The sequence below is a fragment of the Budorcas taxicolor genome, chromosome 4 (assembly GCF_023091745.1).
Source record: "Budorcas taxicolor isolate Tak-1 chromosome 4, Takin1.1, whole genome shotgun sequence".
NCBI classification, from domain to species: domain Eukaryota; kingdom Metazoa; phylum Chordata; class Mammalia; order Artiodactyla; family Bovidae; genus Budorcas; species Budorcas taxicolor.
Genome location: NC_068913.1, coordinates 62740662 through 62764852, shown reverse-complemented (window position 1 = coordinate 62764852; position 24191 = coordinate 62740662). Strand labels below are relative to the sequence as shown.

General features: G+C 38.3%; 1 protein-coding gene across 1 annotated transcript in view; it reads left to right on the top strand.

Annotated features, from left to right (window-relative positions):
* Window positions 1-525: 525 nt before the first annotated feature.
* The window catches only part of ANLN (anillin, actin binding protein), a 53859-nt gene continuing 30193 nt past the window's right edge, over window positions 526-24191 (top strand). The window contains exons 1-8 of the mRNA XM_052638888.1: window positions 526-543; window positions 6426-6579; window positions 8766-9095; window positions 14560-14945; window positions 16070-16298; window positions 18049-18239; window positions 18510-18617; window positions 23204-23327. Of these exons, the coding sequence (XP_052494848.1) occupies window positions 526-543; window positions 6426-6579; window positions 8766-9095; window positions 14560-14945; window positions 16070-16298; window positions 18049-18239; window positions 18510-18617; window positions 23204-23327 (1540 nt within the window). The remainder of the gene's footprint in view (window positions 544-6425; window positions 6580-8765; window positions 9096-14559; window positions 14946-16069; window positions 16299-18048; window positions 18240-18509; window positions 18618-23203; window positions 23328-24191) is intronic.

Here is a 24191-nt window from a genome sequence, read left to right as displayed (position 1 = left end):
ATTCCAAACAGAAGGGCCCTTAATCCTAGATTTAGGAATGAAGGAAAGCAGGAACGCCCAGGCACAGGAGTGTGAAGGGATCTGCTTAAACAGGGTGGGGTGTTGCGAGCGTTGGGGGTGGGGCTTTGAGCCAGGAGGCAGTTGATGCACTGGAGAGCCGCACCTACCGCTGCATCCCCGCCGCCCGGGCCAGGCTGTCACTAAGCCGGCAAAGGCACCCTTGGGAGCCTCCCAGCCCCGGCGAGGCCACGTGATCTAGCGCCAGGGCCAGGAGAGGCGTGCCCTGCCCCCCGCCCCGCCCGTGCGCATGCGCGCGGGTCCGGGCGCTGAAATTCAAATTTGAACCGCCGCTGCAGGCCGAGTCGGACTTCGGAGGCAGTGGGGAAGAGGAGAGGAGCTTGGGAGAGTTCCCCACCACCTTCTTCTTTTCTTCCAGTGACACACTGAGCCGGCACTCACTTTTCTTTTTCTGAATTTGAACCACCGTTTTGGCCGTCTCGTAATCGACACGCGAACTCCGGGACGATGGACCCGTTTACCGAGGTGAGAAAACTTACGGGCAGAGCCAGCCATGACGGCTCCCGCCCCCCACCCTCCCTTCCTACCTCTGTCAACCTCCCGGCCCAGTGGCCGGAGAGCGCGTGCGCGCGCGTGCGCAGAATGGGCGTGCGAGGGTCCAGCTTGGAACTGGGAGGGTGCGGCGGGTTCCCTCTTCTCTTGTGGCTGTAGTTCGTCCGCGGTTGCCTTGGTCTTATCCTGCAGAGGAAGCTCTGCGGGGAAAGTTTTGAGTCTGTCCTCAGTAGCAGTAGTGAAAAGACCTCCTGTCAGCCCCGGTTATTGCACATCCCTCTGCAGTGGACCCCTGGGTCTTCCCAGGGTGCGGTGGGGGCCTGACGAAACAGAGCCCTTTGGAAGTAAAAGCCGGGATATTGCAGGGTGGAGTCGGGTGGCCAAGTGACTCAGTGCTGTGTGTGCAGCCGCCGCCTGGAAATGGAATGGAATGCGGTTTGCGGGGTTCGTGTGACTCGCAGAGGAGCCGTGCATTTAATGGTCTCTCAGTTGTGTCCGACTCTTTGCGATCCCGTGGTCTGTCCATGGAATTTTCCAGGCAAGAATACCGGAGTGGGTTGCCATTCCCTTCTCCACTCCATACCTTTAAGAATGCAGTGAACGAAATGACAGCGAAATGTAAGCCGCTGCCTGAGACCATTGCATCCGTTCCTATGAAGTCAATAGTTCTCTTCAGTTTCTATTGCTTACCTAACTAGCAAAGACGATTCATACCTGAGGTTGACACTAATTGAAAGGAAAATTGCTAGCCGAATATGTTCAAGTCAAAAGTTACAGCCCACGATTAAAAAAAAAAAAAAAAGAAACCTGTTTTGGATAGTGACTTCCCTGGTGGCTCAGACGGTAAAGTGTCTGTCTACAATGCGGGAGACCCGGGTTCGATCCCTGGGTTGGGAAGATCCCCTGGAGAAGGAAATGGCAATCCACTCTAGGACTGTTGCCTGGAAAACCCCATGGACAGAGGAGCCTGGTAGGCTACAGTCCATGGGGTCGCGAAGAGTCGGACACGACTGAGCAACTTCACTTTCTTTCACTTTCATGGGGCATAACATTATAGCAGGCAGGACTTAACTCATCTTTTGTTCTTTGGAAATTAAATATGAATTAATTACATCATTACCGTGTCGATTATTTGTCTAGCTTTGACTTTTGTTGCGAATGTACGTTGACACACTCGGGAATTTCGTGTGGCCAGTTGTCCACTACCTTTTCTTCAAGAACAGTTCCTCTTTTTTTAGGGTGTTGTGCAAGTGTCAAACTGTTACTTTTTGAGTTGTTGCAAAGTGGGCCTAAAAATTTCTCTACACTAGATTGAAAAGCTTGAGTGGAGTATTAATACTCTTTTTTTTTTTTTAATGTAGTTACAATTCTGTTAAGTCTAAGATATTAAAAGTTTTAGCAATTAGAGTTTACTTGTATTCAAACACAACAGTATTTATTTCCAAATTCTCAGTCATCTCAGGGATACACATCAATTTGTTAACCTTGAATATTCTAACAGAAAAATCCTGAGCACATTTTTGTGTTAGCTTTAGGGAATAGAGCTGGTGGTTCGCCATGTATTTTTCACTTACATTGAAATTAAAAAGGAAATATTATGTTACAACTTAAGATTCCTTAAAATATTAGCCCTTCCTGTTCTCAATAGTTTTATGTTTCTAAGTAACTGACAAGAGCAAAGCATTTTGAAAGTTGGCTGAAAATTGCACTTCATTTTACTTAAAAATGTTATTCTGAACTGGTACAAATCTCAGTTGAAAGAAACTTTTATTTAAAAGAAACTTTTCATTTTAGAGTGCAGCTCAGAAATATGTGTGATTTAGTGTGTGTGTTTTATATTTTGAGAAGTTAGACCGGTTGCAGTTGGAATCAACAGCTTTGACATCTTTTCCTTAATTGGAAGTGAGTGAACTATTTGAAATGGTTCCAAAGATTAGGTGCTTAATTATAGCATTCATAACATTTTTGTACAGTGAAGCTAACTGTTCCTCGTCTGAAAAGAAAATTGAAAGTCAGTTAAAATGACTTTCTCAGCTGGAGTTCCTTATCAGAACTGTAGAACACAGACAATTATTTGAGAGAAATTGTTTTTCTCAGTTTTCCCAGAAGAGATTTTTTTTCTCCCAAAAGTGATTCTTAACAATGCCATTCTGTAGGAATAGGAGAGATGCTAATTCATTATATTAATGCCAGGGCCTTAAGGATTAATTCTCCTGGTAACTCTCATTGAGAAAGGCTGTGCTGTGCTCAGTGGTGTCTGACTTTGCGACCCCATGGACTGTAGCTACAACCATCCTAAACTCTTGTTTCCTCAGGCAAGGCTGTTGTGCATTGGTTCCCCTCCCTGTTGTCACTGGTGCTGTCTGGCTCACTTGGTCTTCCTGCCTGTTCTGCCTGGCAAACTTTGTTTTGACCTCCGGCTCACAGTTTGATTCCCCTTCTTCAGAGGGACATCACCTTTCACAATACACATCTCACTTGCATTTATATGCACCTGTTGAACATGTTTTCTCTTAGAATGTAAGCTTCATGAAGGTAGGAAATTGTTCAGAGAGATGTTTCTGTAACATCAAGCACAATTCAATAACGGTCTGCTGAATTGATGTGAAAGAGAGCCATTCAGTGTAAATTGTTTTACAGACAATTAAATAAGGGAGTAACTGTTAGAACATTTTAGCAATATTCTTTTCTTGTAGGAAATCTCAAGCATAATGCATCCATTGCCCAGCAACACGTGGCCATGTTGTTTTACTGTGTCTGCCTCTAATCCCTCTCACTGAATTATTTGGAAGCAAATTCTAGAAGGCATATAATTTTATACATAAATACATAGGTATTCATCACTGAACACTAAAGACTTTAAAAAAAATCATAATGCTATTATCACACCTAAAAAGTAAACAGCAGTTCCTTAAAATCATCAAGCATTGTCAGTGTTCAGCTATTCCTAAATGTCTCATGATTTTGCAGTCTGAATCAGCATCTAGACAGAGTTCATAGGACCATGTGTTCCTGATGTTCTTCATGGACCAACCAGAGATAAAGAATCCATCTTGGTTTATGGATAAGCTAGCAGTTAAGGGACATGTTTATTATTATGATCAGCTAATAGCATTAAAAAGTTAGTGTTGACCATATGAATTATCGTCAGTTCTACTGACGATAAGTTTTTAAAAGAACAATTAGATTTAGTCAAGCTGTAGTTTTTAGCAAAGCAGTTAAGAATCCAGACTCTGGAGCCTGGTTCTTAATTTTGCCTTGCTACTCGTTAGCTGTGTGACCTATGGCTTGTTATTTAACCCCTACCTGAATTTTTTCATCTCTGAAACAGTAGTAAAAACAGAATTTTAACAAATCATATTTGAAGATGAAATGAGTTAGTGTATGCTGACGCTGAAAGTGCTTTAAGTCCTGTCTAAGCGCTAGTGATTGTTGTACTTGTTGCTTGCTGTGCTTAGTCACTCGCCATATTCGACTCTGTGACCCCATGGGCTGTAGCCCATCCGACGCCTCAGTCCATGGGGTTTTTCGGGTAAGAAATACTGGAGTGGGCTACCATTTCATTCTCCAGGGGATCTTCCAGACCCAGGGATCAAACCCATGTCTCCTGCGTCTCCTGCATTGCAGGCAGATTCTTTATCCATTGAGCTATCTGGGAAGTTCTTTTTGTATTTGTTGTTAGGTGGATTTAAAGCCATAAATTTATTACTCATAATGTCAACATTAGCATTTTAGTCTGCAGATCTGCTGATGGTGATGGTCACCCCAGGTTAGCACAGGAAATCCACAGCTAGTTGTGTCAAGTCAGAACTTTCCATGTAGGAACTTTAAGAGAAAAAGCTACAATTAAAATATATGAAACATTTTTTTCTTGTGATGTAAATTGACAAACATGCTATCACTGTTTTGGATAGAGTTTCTTTAATTTTCCAGAATTAAGTGAACTCTCTATGATGACTAGGGAAGAAATGCTTCTAGAACATTTTGAAAATAATAAGTTGTTATTGAGTCTACTTTGTTTAAGAAGGTAGGAAATCAGTAATATCTCCCAGAAAAAAATTCTGTCAGAAATGGTTTGAGGGATGTGGGGCAGAAATTGCTTAAGGACTATATACTTCAGTTATTTTAGATCCCTTCATGTGGAGTATCTTATTTCCTGATTGTTAGTAATTGCACTGTTTAATTTCTTTTAATACCTCTATTATTTGAAGGAGGAGGTGTGATATTTGAAGGAATGTACCTTATAAATAAAAAAAGCTCTTAAATTCCTGATACACTATTATAAGGAAGGGTAACTTACATTTATGTAGCTGTTGACTTTATGTATTTTAGATATATCACTTCTTTTACATTAATAATCTTTGGTATCTATAAGTTTTATATTACAGATTAGGGAACTTTTTTGCTTATCTACTTTAATTTGTTTTAATCTTGAAAATTTTGAATCTAATGTAACAATAGAACACTTTGTGTATGTTTGAATTGCAAGACCTCATTCTTTTGACCCATTGCTCATGGTAACTGAAAATATACTGACTCATAAGTATTCTAACTGACCAGAATGGAATGTGGCTGTGTCCATGAATAAACATATTTAGGCTCGTTTTGTATCTTAGGAATGATATATTTTATTGTGGGGAAAATTATCAGACATATATGAATTTGTATAACACTGCCACTTTCGAGTTTGTTGAAGACCTTAAAGGATAAAAGTTTTGTGCTTTGGAAGGCATTTGGCTCACAAATTACTCTTTCAGCGACATAGCATTTAGATTTAGTGTTATTTGTTTCAATGAGAAATCATGCCTAAGATAAGCTCATGCTTGTTTTTCATATTCAGAGGGACTTAAAAAGTGATTTTTCTGGCTTAATTAAGCAATTAAAAAGGTCAGATGGAGTTAAATTCCTTAGTCTGCAATAATTACTTTATCTGTGTTGGCAGGACAATGTATACTCCAGCCAGTAATCTGCATGCCTTCTCTGGTTGTGTTCAAAGAGAATGAATTGTTTTCAGGGTTTTGTGTTTGTTATACTACATTGATCCCAATAGGAGCATATTTTGGGGTTTGAAAAGAGTCATATTCATGATTCTGTGGAATACTAAGATTTCAACTTAAAACTGTTTTATTATATATGGATATTTAATTAAATAAAACATAAAAATATTTAGGTTGATTTTTCTTTAGGCAACTGTTATTCTGCCTACCATCGTGACTAAAACAACCACCATGTTATTTCCCATGATTCAGTGGCTTAGCATTTGGGTTCAGCTGAGCCGGACTTCTGGTGTCCCCTGGGATCATGCAGAAGTCTGCAGTCATATAGAAATTTCTGGGACTGGTTGGTCTAAAATCGTTTTCCTCCCAAGTCTGGTGGTTGATGCTGGCTGTCAGCTGGGCCATGTTTCTAGCAGGCTTAACCTGGGCCTCTTCACAGGAAGACAGTGTTCCAAGAGAGTGAGAACAGAAACCGCAAGACCTCTTGAGCCCTGGGATTGGAAGTCACATACACAGTATCACTTCAGCCATATTTTAACAGTCAAAGTGAATCATAAAGCCAGCCTGATTCAAATACCTTTTGAGAGAAGCAGAAAAAAAGTCTGTGGCCATTTAAAATCTCATGCAATAAACTTAACACATTTCATTCCCCCTATAATGGTCATATTATATCTAATCAAGTTTTGACATGACGGTACTCATTTGGTGAATCTTAATTACTGAGAGTTTGACTTTTGAAATGTATTTAACTGTTATTGTACATGTTTGAAGACAATTAGTGATTTGAGAAGGCATCTGAAGTTTTGTGAACCTTTGACTAAACTTATGCTTTAATGCTCTGGTGTATTGTTTATGTAGAAACTGCTTGAGCGAACCCGTGCCAGACGAGAGAATCTTCAGAGGAAAATGGCTGAGCGGCCCATTCCAGCAGCAAGGTCTCTGACTCACGCCAAGCGGATCAGGGAGCCACTTTCAGAAGCAAGTAACCAGCAGCCCATATCTGGTGGCGAAGGTAATAGGCTTTGTGGGGAAAGTAGAATTTGCAGTTTTCAAAATGCAAATAAGTGCCAAACACTTTATTGTTCCTGCAGAAGACCAAGATCTTTGGGAGACAAATGTAATAGCTTCCAGGGGAAAGATCAACCTTTTATTGTATTCCAGGCCTATTATATTAGGCCTGGAACCTATCAGGCGAGAGCAGAATTTCTAACAAATATTTCAGATTAAATGGTTGAACTTTATTTTCCTCATTCCAACAGTATCATTAAAAGCTCTAAGGGAAGAATACTACGGGAGCAGTGGAGCACTTAAACTGGCCATAGTGTTGAGTTTCTCTACCCCTCTTAAGTGAACAGGGCAACAAAAGGCAGGCCTGCCTGCAGATGCTTGAAATATCATGAGTCTTTTCATCCTCTGTCTGCTGAACCACGTCCCTCAGGCTGGGCACAAAGTATAGGTTGTTAATCTACAGAATTACTGAAATTAAATAGAAACAAAATTGACCACCAACACCCCCATCTACCCCAAGAGGGGCTTCCTTGGTGGCTCAGTGACAAAGAATCCTTTTGCCAATGCAGTAGACATGGGTTCCACCCCCAGGTCGGGAATATCCCTTGGAAAAGGAAATGGCAACCTACTCTAGTATTCTTGCCTGGAGAATCCCATGGACAGAGGAGCTTGCAGGCTATAGTTTATGGGGGTCACAAAGAGTTGGACACAATATAGCAACTAAAACAAACAACAACTCCTGCAACAAACTCAAATGTACCTGGAAACTTTCTTATTCTTTCCTAATGCTGGCGTCCTCAGCCTGTATCAGTCAGTTGGTTTAATCTTTTGGAATAATCTGGAGATGATAATGTTCCTTAGTAGACATTTAAAATGCACATAGAAAAATAATATTACAGAGGGCAAAACCAATATTACAAAAGAGATGAGGGCATAGTGCTGGCTGCCAACCATTCTGTAAGCTAACCATAAAATGAGAATTTCTTTTTGTATGTTAATACATTGTGAAGGGAGGGAATACCGTATATATTACATGGGAAAACAGAGATCTAGCTCTAGTCTAGGATCTCTTCACTGTGGCACAGCTTTATGCATTCAGATATTGAGTAGTATGTACTTGAAAACTAGTGGTTAGAACTGTATTTTGATGCTTAAATGGAAATATTTACTGTTTCATATAAGAAATGTAAACTTAAAGCATTCTGTATTTTCAGGTAGTGAAGCGTGTTAAATAGGAACACTTCCAAAAAAGGATTAGATTAGTTCATTTAAAATATACCCTTAAGTGAGTTGCAGAAGATTGGAAAGTTTCATGATGTATTATTTAATTAGATTGATATTTATAAGGGCAATCATGACTTCCCACTAATGATACTTCAGTTACTGCCAGAACAAGAACACTTGGTTAGACAGACAGTGAAACTGACCTCAAATGGAATTTACATTCTTACCTTTTAAAGGATTAGTTTTATAGGAGGTATAGTAGAACGCATTCATGGGTAAAAATTATATTCCTTGTGTTTGGATCATTCCTTTTTCTTTTAGGACTTTTTAATTCGTTTTATAAGTGTTCATAGAGGTTTAAAATGTAAAATGTTGTGAAACACTTGAGTTGATGAATTTGCTTGGTACTGTCAGATGATTCAGTCAGTCTTTTGGTTCTCTGCCTCCTAAACCTCAAGCCAGGTGTCCTTCTACTCTTGTTTACTGTTCATGAAAAATTGTTTTTAAAAGCAGAAAGCTTGTTTTTACCCTTAGCTCAGGTGTGTCATGTTAAGCAGGTAACTCGATTTCTCTGGACTTGATTTTTCTTATTTAAAAATGTGGTAACTGGACTGTATGATCTTTAAAATCCCTTAGAACATTTGCTTTGCTTATTCTGTGTGCGTACTTTTTATTCCCTAGTGTCTGAAGACCACAAAGAACATTATACATCTTGAGGATGTTATTTGAAGATTTTTTCATTCAGGTTTTTTTAAACTGCTGAATTATATGCTTGCTTAAACAGAAATCTCTCATGTCAGATTTCCAAGTTACTGAAAAATGTAGAATTTTACATATTTCTTCTTGTGAGTTAAATCATTTAAAGGAACAGAGAGACTAGTGTTTTATTCATTTGTACCTACCATTAAAGATTTTCATGCCATGCAGAATCACAGAACTTTTAATTTTTTGTCCTTTTTAACCTAGAGAAATCCTGCACAAAACAATCACCATCCAAAAAACGCTGTTCTGACAACACTGAAGTAGAAGTTTCTGATGTGGAAAATGAAAAGCCGGTTGAGTCAACGTCTGCAAAACCTTGTTCTCCGAGGCCTGTGTCCCCTCAGGCTCAGCCACAGATGTCTCAGGCACCCGCTGGTGTCAGTGACTCCTTGGCTGCCCCAGCCTCAGCACCACTGCTGGGTGTGAGGAGTGGGCCGAACTCAAGACTGGGAGCAGCTGCAGCCTCCTCCGTCAGAACACGAATGCAAAAGCTGGCTGAGCAGCGGCGTTGTTGGGATAGTGATGATGTGACAGGTATGCACGCTTGTGGACCGTGTGGTCCTTAAATCTGTTTCAGTGCACTTCAACTTGGTAGGTTAAAATTTTATTTATCAGTTAACACATGAAAGGTAAATGCTTTTGATCTATGTCCTGAGTATCCATTGCTTTCTAATGGTTTATATATCAATTTATATTTATCGGGTGTGTTCTTATTGAAGTAAATGAGATGAGGTTCTTAGACTGGTTCACAAAACCTTGATCTTATAAAGGAACTATCTTAAATTTGCAATGAAAACACCAAAGGATAAACTGTACTCTTGGTATTATCAGCCTTGCTGACCTTCAGTTCTATATTCAAGAAATCCTGTTACATGGATTGACTGAATAAACCTGAGTGACTAAGGTATGCAATGCTGTTCAAAGGGGAAAAAGAAAATTTCAAAAAATATTTATCGAGTACCTGCAAAGCATGTAATCATGCTAAGGTTCTGGAGACTATAGATAAAGTGACCTGATCTTGCATTTCATGGGCCTGTAATCTGATGGAGAGCTTATCTCTTACCTTATTGCGAAAAAAGCCTTGGAATGGCTTACAAAAATGAGTGTGCATTCTCAGTAGTGTGTAACTCTTTGTTACCCCATCGACTGTAGCCCACCAGGCTCCTCTGTCCATGGGCTCTTTCAGGCAAGAATACTGAAGTGGGTTGCCATTCCATCCTCCAGGGGATCTTCCCGACTCAGGGAGGAGGAAACACAAACCTGACTTTTGCATTTCATGGGCCCGTAATCTGATGGAGAGCTTATCTCTTACCTTGTTACGAAAAAAGCCTTGGGATGACTTACAAAAATACCTATGTTAAAAATTGGAAAAATGAGAAAAATCAATATGAAGAGAAGGAAAAACAAAGTGAAGGGTAAAGTTAGTTTACTAGATAGAGGCATTAAGGTCCTCCTCACTTCCTAGAGATGGTTCTGAACTCACTAGCGGCTGATCAGAGAGGTGAAACACTATTAGTTACATGATAAAGTTTATAAAACAGAAGAAGCAGAGTCATGGTTGGCATTAAGACCTGAGAGAACTTTCCTCTCTGGGTCCTAAAGATATTTTTTGTAGGAGCTAGCAAAGGTGTAAGGTTTCTCAGGGTAGGCAGACAGCTGGCTTCTGGCTCAGTTCAGTAGAAGCAGTGCTGAAGTGAACCAGCCCAGTGCAAGTGGACAGTCCATGGTGATTAAGCCTTATCCAAGGAAGCTTTGGCTTTTAAATATTGTAGGAGAGGAGACTGAGTTCAAAGAGGCTAAGACACCTGCCCACAGTCAGTGCTAAAATGTAAACACTAGGAGTTTGACTTTAGGGCTCAGCTTTTATGTCCTGCCTAATGTTTATGGGTTACACACCCGTATTCCACTGATACTCCACACTGTCAGTTATACCTATTGATTTTAGTAGCAGGTGGGGCTAACCATGCTGCTTTTAGTATGTCTGAGGAAGCTAGCCAGTTAATGTGCCCGAATAGAAAGATGTCCCATTCTATTTTGTAGGAAATATCTATGGGCAGCAGAGTGCAGATTTTCCTTTCAGAAAAAAGAAAAAGAGTTGTGATCTAATACTTGATCAGAAGAACAATCAAGGCCCTAAGCATTCTTAGGAGAAACTGTTGCAACAGTGATCTTGAATATTTTGAAAGCAAATATTAACAAATGCCTACCTCAGTCTTGAAAATAAATCTCCTTAAGGCATCATAGCTTATCCAATTTTAAGGATTGAAACTTGTTAATAAAGTGTTTGTGATGAATGATTTAGTGAGTGCTATTCAAGACTGTGGCTATATGCCAATTAAAGGTTTGAGGAATAATAAAGTATAATTTATCTGAAGCCTTTGTTTCTGATAGAGAATAGAAGAGCGAGGGGTCTATTAAGTCCGTTTCTAAAGCATGGCAGTAAAATTGTCATCTGTTTAGAAGACCATGTGTAGTCTAAGGAAAATGATAAAGGTATGCAAAAAAGTATTGTAGGGAAGGTGGTGGTCAGGGAAGCTTTTCTGGAGGCGACAAAGGCAATTAACCTGGACTTTGAAGGGCAGCTGGCTTCAGACAGTAGAGATATTCTAGGCAGAATCAACAGAACATATATATTAATAAAAAGCACAGAGGTATCATGAACACAGTATGTGTATAAAGAGTCGGCATTCTGGTATACCATTCATGTGGTATAAAAGCAAGACATAAATTCAAAGAAAGCAGCAGGGTCCATAGCATTTGGAATTTAATCAGAAGGTGATGGGCAGGTACTGAGAGTTTAGGTAGGCAAATGCTTTAGAAATATCACTCTGGCATCTGAATTGAGGAGAGATTGAAGAGGGCAGAGATTTGAAGCAGGAAGACCAGTTAAAAGATTAATATTGTTGACCAGTTTTCCCAGCACCACTTGTTAAAGAGATTGTCTTTACTCCACTGTATATTCTTGCCTCCGTTGTCAAAGATAAGGTGTCCATATGTGTGTGGATTTATCTCTGGGCTTTCTATTTTGTTCCATTGATCTATATTTCTGTCTTTGTGCCAGTACCATACTGTCTTGATGACTGTAGCTTTGTAGTAGAGCCTGAAGTCAGGCAGGTTGATTCCTCCAGTTCCATTCTTCTTTCTCAAGATTGCTTTGGCTATTCTAGGTTTTTTGTATTTCCATACAAATCTTGAAATTATTTGTTCTAGTTCTGTGAAAAATACGGTTGGTAGCTTAATAGGGATTGCGTTTAATTTGTAAATTGCTTTGGGTAGTATACTCATTTTCACTATATTGATTCTTCCGATCCATGAACATGGTATATTTCTCCATCTATTAGTGTCCTCTTTGATTTCTTTCACCAGTGTTTTATAGTTTTATAGAAAACATAAGCAAAGTGAAAAGACAGCCTTCTGAATGGGAGAAAATAATAGCAAATGAAGCAACTGACAAACAACTAATCTCAAAAATATACAAGCAACTTATGCAGCTCAATTCCAGAAAAATAAACGACCCAATCAAAAAATGGGCCAAAGAACTAAATAGACATTTCTCCAAAGAAGACATACAGATGGCTAACAAACACATGAAAAGATGCTCAACATCACTCATTATTAGAGAAATGCAAATCAAAACCACAATGAGGTACCACTTCACACCAGTCAGAATGTCTGTGATCCAAAAATCTGCAAGCAATAAATGCTGGAGAGGGTGTGGAGAAAAGGGAACCCTCCTACACTGTTGGTGGGAATGCAAACTAGTACAGCCACTTTGGAGAACAGTGTGGAGATTCCTTAAAAAATTGCAAATAGAACTACCTTATGACCCAGCAATCCCACTGCTGGGCATACACACCGAGGAAACCAGAATTGAAAGAGACACATGTACCCCAATGTTCATCGCAGCACTGTTTATAATAGCCAGGACATGGAAGCAACCTAGATGTCCATCAGCAGATGAATGGATAAGAAAGCTGTCGTACATATACACAATGGAGTATTACTCAGCCGTTAAAAAGAATACATTTGAATCAGTTCTGATGAGATGGGTGAAACTGGAGCCGATTATACAGAGTGAAGTAAGCCAGAAAGAAAAACACCAATACAGTATACTAACACATATATATGGAATTTAGAAAGATGGCAATGACGACCCTGTATGCAAGACAGCAAAAAAGACACAGATGTGTATAACGGACTTTTGGACTCAGAGGGAGAGGGAGAGGGAGGGATGATTTGGGAGAATGGCATTGTAACATGTATACTATCATGTAAGAATCGAATCGCCAGTCTATGTCCGATGCAGGATATAGCATGCTTGGGGCTGGTGCATGGTGATGACCCAGAGAGATGTTATGGGGAGGGAGGTGGGAGGGGGGTTCATGTTTGGGAACGCATGTACACCCGTGGTGGATTCATGTCAATGTATGGCAAAACCAATACAGTATTGTAAAGTAAAATAAAGTAAAAAAAAAAAAAAAAAAAAGAATGCAGGATAAATCTCATCAAAAAAAAAACAAGATTAATATTGTGATTTGGGCATAATGATGAAGGCCCATGAAAGTAAAGAGGCTGGATTTGAGAGATTTAGGAGAAAGAATCTGTGGGAGCTAATGACCAGGTGGTGGATGGTAAGGGAAAAGGGAGGAAGAGGCATGAAAAGGAGGAATGTGTTTGAAGCAGTTTCAACATCAGATATATTATTTGAGGTGCATGTGGGATAGCCAAATGCCGGTAGTTGGTAGTTAGAAGGAGACCATGAAGGATAGGCTGCAAAGACAGAACTAGTAGAGGATGATGTCACATGGAAATACAAGGCCTACCAAGTGTGTAGGCGTTGGGTGAAAATACCAAAAGCAACTTGAGTGCAGCTGTATATGCGGAAGTCAGACTGAGGTGAGTTAAGTGGTGAGTGAATTTAGTGCAGGGAAAGAGGGACAGTAGCTAAAAGCGGGTGTATGTTGATGAGAGGATGATTGGTTTTAGCTTTAAGATGAGAGAGAATTGAGCATATTAATGTGTAGAAAACAAAGTTTGTAGAGAGGAAGAAGTGGTTATTTGGCGCAAGATCCCTGAGAAAGTTTAAGAGGAGTAGAATTGAGAATTCAGGCAGATGTATAAGCCTTGGACAGTAGGAGGGATATCTGTTCTGTTGACGGAATTTGTGGAATAGAAAGTGCTATGAGCTTTGCCGTATATGCTCTTTAAGCATACAGACCTTTTGTGGTTAAGTATTGTGTATTTGAGATTTATTTCGAAATGAAGTAACTGCAGAAAAACATATTAGTCTAACCCTGTGCTATTGGTATTGGATATGGATATTGTGCTATTGGTATTGGATATGGTATGATATCCAATGTGGTATTGGATATGGTATTCAATACCATAAACAAGAGTCATATGTCACTTTTTAAATTTAAATTAATTAAAATGAAATAAAGTTTCTTATTGCTCATACCACAGTTCAAGTGCTCACTAGCCAGAGTGGCTAGTTGTTACTGCATTAGATGGCATGAATATAGAACATCTCCATCAATGAAGAAAGTTCTATTGTGTAGCACTAGCCTAGTACACTTGCCTGGAGAATCCCAGGGACGGGGGAGCCTGGTGGGCTTCCGTCTATGGGGTCGCACAGAGTCGGACACTACTGAAGCGACTTAGCAGCAGCAGCAGCAGCAGCAGCAGTACATTCTAAAAACAAGTATGTTGAATATGTAATCTTAATTTGTGCAGTGTTATAACATCATTAATTTATCCTAAAAATATAACCTAAATGTATGGTGTTTTATAGATTTCATAATCTATCAAATAATTGAAAAACTAAGTAACAAAGTATTTCTTTTTTAATTTGGGTTAAGCATCTGATTTGAAAATATATTGTCAAATTTAAGCAGTTTGGTAGTTTCATGTGTATTAGAAAAGCTTTTTTTTCTTTGGAGTGATCCCTTTATTACATACACATATAGCTCATGGACTTTAACTTTCAAAACATTTTCAGATGATATACCTGAAAGCTCACCCATCTCAGCAATGCCGTCAGAGGAAAAGGCTGCCTCCCCTCCCAAACCATCCCTTTCAGATGCCTCAGCAACTCCAGTTGGGAGAAGGGGTCGACTGGCCAACCTTGCTGCAACTATTTGCTCCTGGGAAGATGATGTAAAAACCTCATCTGCAAAGCAAAACAGTGTGCAAGAACAGCCTGGTACCACTTGTTTATCCAAATTTTCCTCTGCAAGTGGAGCATCTGCTAGGATCAATAGCAGCAGTGTTAAGCAGGAAGCTACATGCTGTTCCCAAAGGGATGGTGATGCCTCTTTGAATAAAGCCTCATCTTCGAGTGCTGTGGGTGCACCTTTGATTAACGTTGCGATTTCTAGCCCTGGGGTAAGTAAATATAATTTTGGTATTTGGAAACCTTTTTGTTATGAGTAATAATTTATATTATATATATATTTCTGTAGGTATGTATATTATATCATATATATAGGATGTTTATGTATTTTTAGAGTATTTCATAGAAAGTAAAAATCATAAATTTGATATTCAGACCCGTTAAGTTATCAATTAACAAGTAAATTATACAAATAATCTTTTGAATAATGGAGCCTCTTCCATACATCTTTTGAATGATGGAGCCTCTTCTTACTCATCATGAGAGCCTGAAAATTACCTTCTCTATTAAAATGCTGTATGTATGTATATAAATGCAAGAAAGACATCAAATATCTCTGAAAGCTCATAGCTGTAGTTACTTCCAGAAGGCAGTTGTCACGGGTGGGTATGATCCTTTCATTGATATCCTTTTGAAGTATTTGAAAGATTACCCTGCCCATGCATTATCTCAATGGTTTTTTAAAAATAATATGAAAAAAACAAAAATGAAAAAAAAATATTGTGTTTCTGAGCATTATCTTTAGGTGTAGAGCTCAGTTTGGGAATGACACCCGCATTCAATCCCAGCCCTACCATGTAATTAGAAGTGTGGCTTTGGAGAAGTTACTTAATCTTGCAAAACTATTTTTCCATTTGTAAAATGGGAAAGAAAAGGTTATGGGAGGATTAAATGAGATAATGTTCATAAAGCACTTAGTATGGTACTTCACACATAGTAAGTAGTACTTATAATTCACCTTTAAGTACATGATACATGACTTAATTAAAATACAAATGTATATGTATTTGGCCTAATACAGTTAATATTCATAAGGGTACTAGTATGATGATATAAAAGAAATTGTTTTTTAAAATAGTGAGTAACCCTCTCCCTTGTACTAAATTACCCATCAGAATATTATGTAGACTAAACTACATAGTTTGAATAATCACATTTTCTAAGTTAATTTTTTTCAAACCTTTCAAATTAATTTGATCTATTAGAGAGGAAGAAATTGTTTTACATGAGTGTACAAAAAGGCTATCAAGCATATAGGATTTGAATTGTTTTGTTGTAGAAATATCTTTAACTATTGTAAGTGTTGTTATTTACCCAAAGTGTTATCATGTTTCAGAAAGCTACTTCTTCTCCAGTGAAATCTTCTACAACATCCATCACCAGTGCTAAAAATTGTAAGGTCCAAAATCCTGAACTACTTCAAAAACCCTCTGTTAGTCCTCTGAAAACAGAAGTATCAAAACCAGTTGAGAAGTCAGCTGTATCCCGTACAGTTCGGCCCAAGGAAGAATTAAACAGAGAAATTTGTCTGCAGTCTCAATCTAAGGACAAATCTGCAACACCAGGTTACATATTTTGAAAAAATCTAAAGTACTGCTGACTATTTTCAGGGTGTCTGTTCTTAGCATTTTAAACATCCAGTTGTGAATGTTATAGTGTTGGCTTGCCAGGGCAATTGCCTGAATGCATCAAGTGAGATTTCTTCAAAGTCAACTAATTGAGTGAATATTCATTATTGTAGATTAGCCCAATTACTGGTCAAAGAGTTTAACTTTGTTTAAGCATTTTTTTTTTTCCTAGAATGACCGTGCTAGATACTTTCTTCTATACCTGAAAATCACATTTTAAGGATATAATGCAGAAACATTCTTATAACCAAGTGTGCAGAGCAGTGTCTCAAACTGCACTATGACACATCCCTAGTAGCAAAGGGAAGAGAATATGTATACAGATGACTCCACTCTCATTAAATTTATATGTGTGTATACTGTACGTGAATATGTACATAGGAAAATTCAGTTTTCCTATAGTAAATTGATGCTCCAGGAAGTTCATATTTATCTTGTGTATACTTCCAGTATACCCCCACCTGATTGAGAAACACAGTAGTAAAAATTATCTCTCAAATATATGGTAATACAGTTTACGTTGAGCTATATTCTTTTTCATTAGAACTGCTCTTTGTATTAATTCTCCATTTTAACTTCTAAAAAAATACAATATCTCCAGAAACAATAGTTCATCATAAAAGAGAAGTATACAGAGATGAGAGTGGGGAATCCATTAGTTACAGGATAAGTAGAACCCAGCAGTCAGTTTCCAGATGAGCCAAAATGAGAAACAATAGCAAAATCCCCATGTGAAATTGGACTGTGACTCCCAGTATTCTAAAGACTTATGGCATAGATAAGAATGACATAAATAAGAAGTATTCTTGGGAAGTCTCTGGTGATGCATTCATTGGTTAGGACTTGTTGCTTTCACTGCTATCATGGGTCAAATTCTGCCCTTTACTTGTTTTTGCAAATAAAGTTTTATTGGAACATAGCCACACCCATTTACTGTCTGTGGCCGCTTTCATGCTTCAGTGCAGGACTGAGTAGTTGTGGAATGTGCAATGGCCATATGGCCTGCAGAGCCCAAAATATTTACTCTCTGGCTGCTTATGGGAAAATGTTTACCACCTCCTTTTATGTAGTACAACCCTAGTATTGTTATAGTGGAAGTGATATATAGTCTACTTGTATTTTAAATGTATTTCATACTATTTAAAATAAGTACTAAGACTTGGTGAAATCAAGACATACTTTGATAAACTAAACTATCCTTAATTATCATTTTTTAAAAAGAAAAAGGATTTAATCACTGGATTTTCATGTTATACTTCCTTAAAAAAATAAAATAAATTGGACTGTAGAGATATTAGAAATTTAGTTATCATGGCCAGGATACTTGGTGTTTAGGGCATATCATTAATGCACACAGAGTCAATTTCCAATTATTTAGGTTCTGATTAAGTAGTTTAAGGGTTTTCTAATCCCCTCTGTCCTCTCACTCTAACTTTTTAAAAAATTCTTTGTGTTTTTTAAAGTATTAAATCCTATAAAGCAAATTTTAGGATATAGAACTAAATAATATGGTTAAAAAAAGTATTTTTAAGTTTTTTGAACTATTTTCCTACTGTTTTCTTTCTGAATGAATATTCCTAGTGGAATAAAAGCATTTTGGAGCTGAACTGGATTTAGAGCATTTCCCGTAGAAATCATAATTGTTATTTGTTCTAAGTAGCCTCTAAAATCTGTGTATTTTCTTTAGGAGGATCAGGAATTAAGCCTTTTCTGGAACGCTTTGGAGAGCGTTGTCAAGAACATAGCAAAGAAAGTCCAGCTCGTAGTACACCCCATAGGACTCCCATTATCACTCCAAATACAAAGGCCATACAAGAAAGATTATTCAGGCAAAACGCGTCTTCATCTACTACTCACCTAGCACAGCAACTCAAGCAGGTATATCTTACTGTGTTTAACGTTATTCATTACATAGCCTCAGCATAGGACCTAGACGTCAAATTCTGACGCCAGTCTTTTTGACTGAGATGAATAGCATCTTGATTCTCTGTATCACTTATTTCAAATTAAAAGTGTTGTTGTCTTATATTCCATGTATATTTTGAATTTTTTAATCTTAAAAATGAAAAGAAGCAAAGTTAGTAGTATTGGGATATTGTTAAACATACTTTTGACTCTCGTGTAAAATAGAGATTTTGATGGTTTTAGGAACGTCAGAAAGAACTAGCATGTCTTCGTAGCCGATTTGACAAGGGCAGTTTATGGAGTGCAGAAAAAGGCGAAAACTCAAAAAGCAAACAACTAGAAACCAAACAGGTAACATAAACAAGAACTGGGATTTAACTTGTAGTTCTGTATTGCAAAACAGTTCTCTATACACTTTCTTGTTCTGATTGACTATGCCATTTTCCATTCATAAACTCTTTAAATGTTCATACCAACTTGGCTTTTCTCTTGTGATATTTTGCCATTTAATGGAACTTCTAACCGTGTTTATGATGACCTACTTAAAATCAAATTTAAAAAGTATTCTCATCTTCAACTGATTTCAGATTCCTTTTGACCTTCTATTTAGATGTTGATTTTCAAATGTTTCTTGGAATCTACTTTTATCAGTAATGATTATATATCTCTCCTCAAATATCATACATTTATACTATCTGTAATCCTTTTAGTCAACAAATGCCTCCCAGATTTCTTTTTACTCATGTTGTTCTACATGCTAAGTTGCTTCAGTCGTATCCAACTCTTTGTGACCCTGTGGACCGTAGCCCACCAGGCTCCTCTGTCCATGGGATTCTCCAGGCAAGAATATTGGAGTGGGTTGCCATGCCCTCCTCCAGGGGATTTTCCTGACCCAGGGATTGAACCTACGTCTCTTATGTCTCCTGCATTGGCAGGCAGGTTCTTTACCATCAGTGCCACCTGGGAAGCCTCTTACCCATACTACTTCTCATAGTATAATTTCATGGATAAGCCTTCAACAAAATTCCTACTGTGTTAAACTCTCTTCTATTTCATCTAGATGCCTATTGTGTACAAAAATGCTATGTTAGGAGATAAATATGCATATATATTAGTTACAATAAATATGGTTGACATACAGCACTGTATAAGTTTAAGATATATAGCATAATGACTTACATTATGAAATGATGACCCCAATAAATTTAGTGAATCTCCGTCATCTCATAGATAGAAAATTAAAGAAGGAGAATAAAACATATTTTCCTTGTGATATGAACTCTTAGGATTTACTCTTTCATATTTAATTTAACAGCAGTGTTAATTATGTTAATCATGTTGTACATTATATCTCTAGTACTCATTTGTCTTATAACTGGAAGTTTGTACCTTTTGACTACCTTCATCTAATTCCACATCTCCCTCCCACCTCCTCTGGTAACCACAAAGCTGATCTTTTTTCCTATGAATTTGTTTGGTTTTTGACGTATAATTGACCTACAGTACTATGCTAGTTCCCACACAATATAGTGACTTGTTATTTTTATAGATTACAAAATGGTCATTATGATAAGTCTGTTAATCTTTGTCACCATACAAAGTTATTACTTTATTATTGATTGTATTCCCCGTGCTGTACATTTCATCCCTGTGACCCATTTATTTTGTAACTGGAAGTTGTACATCTTAATTTCCCTGTGTTAGGTTACATTTTTAAGCTAAAAATAATAGAATTACATTTAACATGGGTACCAGTAGAAATAGAATAATACATTTTACCATATTCTTTGAGAAGGATCTATTTGATTTTATTTTTTACCAGTTCCCTTGCTTAACAAATCATACTTCCCAAGGTTCTGATCTCTCTTTTTTTTTTTTTTGTCTCGCTTGTCCTGGAACATCTCTTTCCCATCCTTACATCTAGCTTCAGCCAATCACAGAAATGCTGATAATGCTTGGCTGTGCAGCCCTCACCTCTCTCCTGAACTCTAGTCGAGCTTTGGTTGACTGGAGGAGCTTTCTTTGCTGGAGTATCTTCCCCAGGTAGTCTCTGTCTTCACTTAGGGCTTTACTGTATACTTCCTCATCCAAAACAATCTGGTAGTTCTTCCTTGGCCTCTTCCTTTTGTTAGTGTCTTTCTTCCCACTGGCCTCAAGCACATATTATGCATAAATACACGGACATCCAGTGATACGTTTTATAAATATGTTGCCAAGCTGTCTTGTCCTCTGTATTTTCCCCTGCCATTGCCTTACTCATTACTATACCCTTGCATGAGCACCTTGCTTTTAGTCTGGCTACTCTCCAGTCCACTGCTAACCCACTGCTGCCAGAAAAATATTTCCAAGAGGCAGATAAGCATGTATTCCTGTGCTTAAAATCCTGGAGAGCTTCCCATAGCCATCACCAGAAAAATGTCTAAAGTGCTTGATTGGATATCTAGAATCATTCAGAAATCTGACTTCTCTTCACTGCTTCTCTGCACGTGTGCTTCAGTCCTGTCATGCAGGCTATTTGCAGTTTCTTGAATGTACCCATGTTTTCAGATCTGTTTGTCTTTGCTTTGCTAGTCTCTCTGGGTGAAGTATCTCTGTGATGAGCTGCTTCATTAAGAGTAGGTCAAACTTTAATTACCTTTGGAAATTTTTACTTGGTCCTTTTCCCAGTTCCCTTCCCTCCTTGTTTGGGTCCATGTCATCCTGTTTTTACCTCACCAGAATATTTATGTTCCTATAAGTGTTTTAACTTTGCTTTCCAGCACTGTATGAGAGCCTCATTCTTTTCTATCTATGTTCTTAGGGCTTGGCTCATAGTAGGAACTCGGTAAATTTGTCTTTGGAAGAAGATCAGTTCAGTGGAGTTACTCAGTCATGCCCGACTCTGCGACCCCATGGATTTCAGTACACAAGGCTTCCCTGTCCATCAGCAACTCCTGGAGCTTACTCAAACTCATGTCCATTGAGTCGGTGATGCCATCCAACCATCTCATGCTCTGTTGTCCCCTTCTCCTCCTGCCTTCAATCTTTCCCAGCATCAGGGTCTTTTCAAATGAGTCAGTTCTTCACATCAGGTGGCCAAAGTTTCAGCTTCAGCATCAGTCCTTCCAATGAATATTCAGGACTGATGATTTCCTTTAGGAGGAAGAAATGAATGGGCTAATCCTTCCCACTAGCATTTGTTGTTTGGTCGTCCATTGAGTCGGTGATGTGATCCAATCATCTCATCCTCTGTTGCCCCCTTCTCCTGTGCTCAGTCTTTCCCAGCATCAGGGTCTTTTCCAATGAATCGGCTCTTTGCATCAGGTGGCCATAGTATTGGAGCTTCAGCATCAGTCCTAAAGAATATTCAGAGTTGATTGGTTTAATCTCCTTTCTATCCAAGGGACTCTCGAGAGTCTTATTACAGCACCATAGTTCGAAAGCATCGGTTCTTTGGCGCTCAGCCTTCTTTATCGTCCAGCTCTCACATCTGTACATGGCTACTGGAAAAACCATCGCTTTGACTATATGGACCTTTGTTGGCAAAGATATGTCTCTGCTTTTTAATATGCTGTCTAGGTTTGTCATAGTTTTTCTTCAAGGAGTAAGCTGGAAAAACCATTGCTTTGACTAGACGGACCTTTGTTGGCAAAGTAATGTCTCTGCTTTTTAATATGCTGTCTAGGTTTGTCATAGTTTTTCTTCCAAGGAGCAAACGTCTTTTAATTTCATGGCTGCAGTCACCATCCACAGTGATTTTAGAGCCCACGGAAATAAAATCTGCCACTATTTCCCTTTCTTCTGCATTTAAATTTCCCATGAAGTGGTGGGGCCAGATGCCATGATCATAACAAAAGCAACTCATTTAATCTCCTATTCCCCTCCCTTTCTTTGCCTCCTTTTCATCCAGACTCTTCCAAAGGAGTGTCTCTACTTGTTTCTTGCAGCTTTTCTCTTCCTTCTCTCTTGATTTCTCCGCTCATGCTCTCGCCACTACCTTTAGCAGATTCACCAGTGATCTTCAGAATCACTTTTCTAGTGTTTAACTTGACCTGTTAGCAGCGGTTGATTTTGTGAATCACTCCCTTTTGTCTGAAGCACCTTCTTCACTTGGTTGCCAGTATGTTACAGTCTCATGATTTTCCTTCTCTTTCTCTAGGTGTGTTAAATGATTCCTGATAAACCTGTGGAATCCTTCCCTAGAGAGTTGTACATATGCATGTAAAGAAAATTCTGAACACAGTATTGGGAGAGTTCAAGGGTCTTCCCACTTCAGAATTCATCTGTGGTACCCATAGAAAAAGCAGCCTAAGTGATGGGAGGAGAAAGCAGTTGAGTGTGATGTAACTAAAGTCCAGGGAAGAAGGAGACTTTCAGAAGGAAGGAGTGGTCAGTATTGTCACATGTTTGTTGTAAATGTGGACTGAACCGAGATCACAGTAAGGAGCTTATTGTGACTTGGCAGAACCTTTTGGTGAAGTGGTGAGGGCAGGAGGCAGGTAGTGGGTGAAGAGTAGAGTCCATTAGTGTAGGCAGTCCCAGAAGTTTGGCTCTAAAGGGCAGGGAGCAAAGATACGGTGGCTGAAAAGGGATATGGAAGTGGCGTATAGTTTTAGCTTGTATTTTTTTGTTCTTCTTGAGGAGACTTAATTATTTTTTCCTCTTACTTGCCTTATTTCCTCTTATTTGAATTGGTTTATCTAAAGCTGAACTTTGATGTGAATTTTCATTCTCTCTTGCCTAGTGGTCTCTAAAAAGGGGACCAGATTTTATGTACTGTGAATTATCAGGAATATGAACTAGTGTTCTAAACATGGCTGGACCTTTTCAACATTCATTTTCTGTTTTGTTCTGAGGAAGTTTATTTCTAACAATGACTCTTATTTGTTTCATTTAATAACGTAAAAAGACAAGATTTATAGTTTTGAGAAATAAAATTTAACATTTGCTTTTTGCAGGAAATTCACTGTCAGAGCACTCCCCTCAAAAAACAAGTGGGTCCAAGTACCCCATCACTTACAGTAACAGAAAAGGTGACAGAAAATCAGACACCAGCAAACCCTTCTAGTAGAGAAACTTCAGGTAAGCATTTTCTATTTCTTTTTCACTTAAAATGTCGATTTCAGTCTACCATAATTTTGGAAACAGCAGAAATGCCGTTCTAGTATAAAAAGACAAATTAATTTTTTTGTTTCTAGCCATGCTATATGCTTCTTCCTTAGTTTTCTCTCCAGAGTGAGAACTCATACTCTTAATGAGAGTATAAATTTACTATAAATATTTTTTGGAGAAAAACTCAGTAATATCTGTTGAATTGTAAAGTGTGTGTACTCCTTAATTCAACTTCTTCGCAAGTGTTTCTGTAAGTTGAATTCTTAGAACTAGTGTGCAATGGATGTATGTACAAATTTATTAATCACTGCATCATTTGTAATAGTGGTAAGATTTAAATAACTTAAATGCCCATCAGTAGAAGACTGTAAATAAATTGTGCTAAATCCATGAAATTGAGTATTATGTAGCTGTTTAAAGAAGATAAGGTAGCTTTGTATGTAGTGGCATTTAATATATCATAGACAATTAATTTTTTTGAAATTGTGAAAAACATATTACTAAAATTCACCATCTTAACAGTTTTTAAGTATGCAGTTCAGTAGTACATTCACATTGTTGAGGAACTTTCATCAGGCAAAATGAAAACTATATCCATTAAACAACAACTCTCCTTTCCCCCTCTTCAGCCCTTGATCACCAGCATTCTACCTTCTGTATCTGTCAATTTGACTACCTTAGACAGCTCATATAAGTGCAGTCATATGGTATCTGTATTTTTGTGACTAGCATATTTAATTTAACATAATGTCCCAGGGTTCATCCATGTTGACATGTCATATGTCAAGTGTGTGACATGATTACTTTCCTTTTTAAGGCTGAATAATATTTTCT